This window comes from Crocuta crocuta, unplaced genomic scaffold (assembly GCF_008692635.1).
Source record: "Crocuta crocuta isolate KB4526 unplaced genomic scaffold, BGI_CrCroc_1.0 scaffold89, whole genome shotgun sequence".
Lineage (NCBI taxonomy): Eukaryota > Metazoa > Chordata > Mammalia > Carnivora > Hyaenidae > Crocuta > Crocuta crocuta.
The window spans coordinates 10,870,298-10,876,674 of NW_027551559.1; the positions used below are offsets into that span (position 1 = coordinate 10,870,298).

General features: G+C 61.8%; 1 protein-coding gene across 1 annotated transcript in view; it reads left to right on the plus strand.

The window, feature by feature from the left end:
• SLC6A3 (solute carrier family 6 member 3) overlaps positions 1-6,043 on the plus strand; it is a 36,063-nt gene extending 30,020 nt beyond the window's left edge. The window contains exons 12-15 of the mRNA XM_077749440.1: positions 3-45; positions 1,333-1,500; positions 2,285-2,356; positions 5,759-6,043. Coding sequence (XP_077605566.1) covers positions 3-45; positions 1,333-1,500; positions 2,285-2,356; positions 5,759-5,782 — 307 coding nt within the window. The 3' untranslated portion in view covers positions 5,783-6,043. The remainder of the gene's footprint in view (positions 1-2; positions 46-1,332; positions 1,501-2,284; positions 2,357-5,758) is intronic.
• Positions 6,044-6,377: the final 334 nt, after the last annotated feature.

Consider the following 6,377-nt stretch of genomic DNA (forward strand, 5'->3'; position numbering starts at 1 on the left):
TCCTGGCGGCTGTGCTGGAAGTTTGTGAGCCCCTGCTTCCTCCTGGTAAGGGGCCCCGCGTGCATGCATGGCTGGGTGCAGGTCCCCCGGGGGCCCCATGCACGTGGACTGTCACCTGACAACCTGAGGCCGGGGCTGGGCCTCCACGCCGGCCTCGGCCCGAAGGGCAGGCTGGTCCCCAACATGCTCTGTGGTCTCCTGACGGCGTCCCCCCCACTCTGGCCGCACTGGGAAGCCTCATGTGCCAGGCTGAGGCCCCCGTGCGTCACACCCCGCTGTGCAGGTGAGGCCAGATCAGCAGACAGGCATCGAATCTGGACTTGGGGGTGGCGTGCGGCACAGGGACAGGAGTGACTTAGATTCTGTCACAGCGCTGCCCTCAGGGCCCTCCCCAGGCACCGCTAGCACGTCTGGAAGCTGCCTGGCTTTTCTCATCAGGGCCACATCTGCCAGCCACCCGTTTTGGTAGCACAGGACCACGTGGGTTCAGTCGGGATCGTCCCCGGCTGCTTCCACAGCAGCCGAGTGGAGCCGCCATGGCCCAGGTCCCGGTGGCTCAGGAGCCTGGACAGGTGGCCCAGGAAGCTGTTGGACGTCTGTCTAGGTCTGCGCCACTCACCGGGACGAGCATCCTCACCCCCTGGCCCTCCTCCTGGCCCAGCGGCCCCCAGCGGCTTGTCTACAGCTGCCAGCAGTTCAGGTGCCCACCATCCTGGGCCAGCTCAGGGCTAGCTAGAGACAGAGACAGAGAGATGGAGATGGAGAGATATGGAGACAGAGAACCAGAGAGAGACAGAGACAGAGGCAGCCAGAGATAGAGTCAGAGTGATGGAGAGACAGAGCCGAAGAGGCAGGGAGACAGGGAGGAAGCAGGAGCCTGGTTGCTGATATGAACAGCACCGGACACTCAGAAGCTGCTGATGACAGCCCGGCACCTGCCTCCAGCACATTCACCAGGGTCTCCTGGGTCAGAGATGGGGACGCCAGGGTCTCCTGGGTCAGGGGTGGGGACGCCGGGGTCTCCTGGGTCAGGCGTGGGGACATGGGGGTCTCCTGGGTCAGGCGTGGGGACGCCGGGGTCTCCTGGAGACGATGACACGGAAGGCTTGCCGAGGGCAGTCGTGAGGCTCCCATGCACCCGACACGGCAACGAGGGGTGCGCATCCCCCGGCTGCAGCCCTTGAGGAGCAGCACGTGAGCGCCCCCACCGCTCGCGGGGCGCTTGCTCTCCCGTGTGCGGGGCAGGGAGACCCTCCCCGTGAAAGCCTCGCTCCCTGGGCCACCTCGCCCGCCAGCTGAGAGCCGCCGCCTGACGTGTGCCCTCACTTTCAGTTTGTGGCTGTGGTGAGCGTCGTGACCTTCCGGCCCCCGCACTACGGGGCCTACACCTTCCCCGAGTGGGCCAGCGCTCTGGGCTGGGCCGTCGCCACGTCTTCCATGTCCATGGTGCCCGTCTACGCAGCCTACAAGCTCTGCAGCCTGCCCGGCTCCCTGCGGGAGGTGCGTGCACGCGTGCGTGTGCCCGTCTGGGCACACTCGTGCCCCACAGAGCCTGGGAAGGTGGGAAGGGAGTGGCCGGGAGCTGGGGCTGGAGCCGGGGGCGGGGCTGGCCCTGGGGCCCGTCCGTCAGACACAGGCTCCTCCACCACAAAGGAGGGGACAGGCGACCGGTCACTGTACTTCCGGGCTCGGGACCCTGGAAGCAGCGAAGGGTCCAGGCCTGCTTGGAAGGAACGGCCCACAAGGCCGCTCCGCAGCCGCCCCGGGCCTGCGTCCCGCGCGGCTTCCTGGGGACCGCGGGCAGCGAGACCTGTTGCTGCACCCTGGCCAGTCCAGGGGCCCTGCTGGGGACGCAGCGGCTCCCCCAGGGGCAGAAACGCGCAGTCGGGCCCCAGGACCCTGGAACTGCCCGTGCCTCTTGGGGGGGCAGGGACGGAGGGAGCCCGGGGTCCTCAGAGCCCCCTCGTACATACCCCTCCCTGCTGCGGGCCAAGCAGGGTCCCCTCAGCCTGGAGGAGGCAGGGCCTGCCCCACAGGCGACCTTACACCAGCGCCAGAGCGTCTCCGGAGCGGGGACAGGTGGGCTGTGGCAGCCTGGAGGGCCCCGGCCTGGAGACTCACAGGGGGGGTGCGTGCCCTTCGCTCCCACTCGGAGCCCGCAGCGAGCGCACTGCAGACGAGACCTCCCCTTTTCCCTGGGCCTGACGGCACCCCACGGCGGCGGGTCCCGGGGCCGGTGCGCTCAGCGAGCGTGCGCCGTGCCCAAGCCCCCCTTGTCTTCTAGAAGCTGGCCTACGCCATCACGCCCGAGCAGGAGCACGAGCTGCTGGACAGCGGGGAGGTGCGCCAGTTCAGGGTGAGTGTGCTCCCCGCGCCGCCCCGGCCACGGCCTCAGCCCGCACGAGGCCGCGCGTGCTCAGCGCCCCTCCGGGCACCGTGTCCTGAGCGGGGGAGGCAGAGGGGCGGAATGAGGGCGCTCGGCAGAAAGAGGGAGCAGAGGGGTGGAGCGGGGGGTGCGGGCCCTCGGGGGGGCCCTAGGCAGACCCCTGGTGAGGGAGGGGGCCTGCCCCGCCGGGGACGGGAGGGGGAGGGTCCGAAAGAGCTCAGAGCCTTGCCCGGGCTGGGGTGGGGGCAGGAGGCCAGAAGGGCTGGAGCCCAACGTGGGGGGCCCCTCAGGTGGGGGGAGGGGCTGCAGGGAGACGGGGGGGCTGGAGAGAGACAGGANCGGAATCGGGTCTGCCCCTCCTCGGATGTGTTCTAACTTCTGCTAACTTCTAGGTGAGACCTTAGGTCCTTCGTTTCCGACCTCTCTTCCTTTCTAACAAAGCGTTCAGGGCTGCGAACGTGCCGTGTTCCACCACCTTTAACGTGGTATTTTAGTGCTAAGGGTATTTTCATTTGCGTCGTGATTTCTCCACCCCGTGAGGTGCTTTCCAGCCCCCAGGTCTATGGGGATGTTTTCTTGGCCTGTTTGTGATCGGTGTGTGAAGCGAATGCACTTCGCTCAGACGTCTGCGACACCTGTTCTTGGAAGCAAGAGCGGACCCGTGTGCTGCGGCGCCCCTGACCCTTTGCCGCGCGACGCACAGGCTGAGATGAACGTGCGCCCCTGACACGGACGTGCGCGCTCGAGCCGCTGCCGCGCGTCTCCTTCGTCCGCTCCGTTAGGCCGCGATCGCTCTGTTCCCGGCTTCCACAGCCTCACCGACTGCGGCCTGGCTCGCAGGGGCAGCTGGGAACTACTTGCAGAATATCCCACGTGGGGAGCATATCTGTCCGCCTTTCCCTCGCAGCTCCTGCAGCTTTTTGCTTTATGAGGCTGCTTCCGCGGTAAAGACACATTTAGGATGGCCCCATCCCCCCCGGGACGTCACACTCCTCTCTCCCTAGTGGTGCTTTTGCTGCTAAAGTCGTCTGGGGCTGAGATGAAAGTAGCTGCACCAGGTTTCTCCTGAGTTTGCCAGAAATATCTCGTATAATCTTTTTAAGTTTTTTAATGTTTATTTTTGAGAGAGAGAGAGAGACACAGAGTGTGAGCATGAGCATGAGCACAAGCAGGGGAGGGTCAGAGAGAGAGGGAGACACAGAATCCGAAGCAGCTTCAGGCTCTGAGCTGTCAGCGCAGAGCCCGACACGGGGCTCGAACCCACGGACCGTGAGGTCATGACCTGAGCCGAAGTCAGAGCTCAACCGACTGAGCCCCCCAGGCTCCCCTCTTGTGTAACCTTTTAACTTTCAACTTTGCAATGGTCTTAAAATGTAGGCACCTTTTGCACACCAGGGGTACACCTGGAATTTTTTGCTCTGACAAAGAGATTCATCCATTTACATTTGTTGTGATTACTACTATAGTTAGGTTTGATTCCATGATCTTTTTAGCTCTATTTGCCGCATTTTTAATGTTTCTCCTTCTCCTTTATTGCCTTTTTATGGATTGCTTTTTGGAGGATTTACTTTTTTCCCCCTTTTTCTACTTTTTTCCATTTGGAACTTATATACTCATATATTTTACTTACATGATTATACTTTATTCCTTTAATAGTTATCTTTGAAATCATGCATACACATCTCACTTTAAATATATAAAGTAACACAATATCTCAACCCCCATCCTGAATATTACAAGGACTTAAAACTTCTCCTACTGATTATTATGCTATTAGTGTCCAATACTCTATTTCTGCCTTTTAACCCACAAATTAGACAGAAACTATTACTATTACAATTATTACTATTTTGTATAGAAATGCTCTCTTGGGTTAACGTGCATATTGGATGTTTAGACCTTTTGGCATATACATCTTCCCTTTGAGCATCATTTTCTTGCTTTAAAAAACGATCCTTCAGACTTTCCTGCAAGGAAGACTCTTGATAAACTCCCCTGCTCTCGTGTGTCCGTGAACTTCGCCTTGCCCTTATTCACGAGAGAGAGTCTGTGTGCACACAGTTCTCCACTGATAGCTGCCGTGTCCTGGTGTTCTGAAGCCGCGAGTTCTCTGCGGCTCCCTTTACATGAGCCACTGTACGTGCCCCGGTCTGTGGACCGCTGGGTTTTGCGGGCTCTGGGAACCTTGCAGCCCACACCTTCCACCCGTGCGTCTGGCCTCTGGTGCGTGACACCTGCCGGGTCCTCGGGTCTTGTGCTCCCTCGAAGTTCCGTGAACTCTGTGACACAGGCACTGGGTGTACAGCACCCTCATCGTCCGTCCGCCACAGCTCCTGTTTAGCTGCTCATCTAGGGAGCAAGGCCCCGTGAACTTCCACGCAAAGACACGCTGAGAGTAGCACGCGCCCCTGCCTGCGCCCCGCCCCCGCCCCTGAAGCAGACGCAGCCCTCACCGCCTTGGACCTCTCACTTGACCTCTGCACCCTATGGTTCCCTTGCATCTACAGATACTTCCGTACCCCTGAAAAGTAGACTGGTCTGAGCGGGGCGTCCCCGCGGGGCTCTAGGGCTACGGCCCCCCAGCTCCCCGCCACCTGCCTGCCCTGCACGGCCCTGCCCGTGTGTGCACGTGTCCTGGCCAGGACTGCAGACAAGCCCACAGGGCCTCGCGGACGGCAGCAGGGAGCCCTGTCCCCCCCGCCCCCCGCCGTGGGCTCAGCATCCCCCGCCCCTGCTGTGGCCGGGTGGGAACGAGCCTGCATGTTCTTGTTTCAAAGCATTTAAAACACACAGTTCTTGCCATTTAGTGTAATCGGATGGCTTGTGCTCACAAAGAGGCTGAACTAACAGCTGCATAATAGCAGGCGGTGACATTTGCTGGAGGACTAAACGCCCCCTCTTGTCGATCTCGGCCTCCCTAGCGACAAGTGAGGCCTGCCCCCGACTCCTCTGGGGTCACGCAAACGACGGAAGTGCAGGGTGCCGCCGTCCGTGGGGACGGCCACCAGAGGCCCCACAGAGGTGGCCACGGGGCGCCCGGGGCATCACCGGTACACCAGCCACCTGCCCCGCGGCCACTGTGACACACGCCCCGGGGGCCCCACCCGCCTCCCTCACCGCAGCCCTGCTCTCTGGCTGCTCTCTGCGCAGTGGGTTTATTGACCTGTGTTTCTCTGAGGCTCATCACATACAAATATTCCCGTACGAATTATTCATATATGTTGTGTTACACGGAAGGTTGTTTAATAACGCAGCGTGCTTCTAGAGCATATGGCGGGGGCCGGCGCTGCGGGGGGTCCCGGCCCGAGCCAGGGGCCCCTTCGTCCCAGTGGCTCCCGCTTTGCCTCTGAACAGGCCCTGTTTCCTTTCCAGCTGCGCCACTGGCTCCTGGTGTAGAGGCCGCAGACGAGGGGCCCGCGAAGGGAAGGCAGGCGTCTGCTGAGAGGCGGCTGCTCCGAGGGTCTCTCTTCTGTGTTCCCGGGACCCCCAGAGGCTCTGCCCCCGGCCGCCCACACCCCTTCCTCGCCGCCAGGACGGGCCGGCCGGCTGTGCTGTGTCGCTGTGATAACTTGCCGTAGATCTGTGCCGTTCCCGCAGGTAGAAGACGTCTGTCCGTGTTCCACGTGTGCCCAGCCAGCTCCCTCCCACCCGCACTTGCCCCCGGCCACCCTGGAGCGCGGGCCCTGCCGTCGCCCGGGTGTTGACGAGAAAAGCGATAATTGTGGGTGCCAAGAGCCCAGCGCTCGTAACTCCCTGCGTATCTCACTTTGCTCAGATTAAAAAGGCCAAGTGTCATATTTTGGCTAATTGTGCAGAAGGCGCGGTGGGGAAACCGCACAAGGCAATAAAGCGGGGGCCACCGCGTGTCTCCACCCCACACAGCCAGGCTGCTGGCGGCCCCGGGGTCCCGGCGTGTGCGGCGCGGGTGCTCTGTAGCTCCTTCTGGCCAAGAGAAATAAAACTGCGGGGAGTCGGAGTGAGCCCCGGTCGC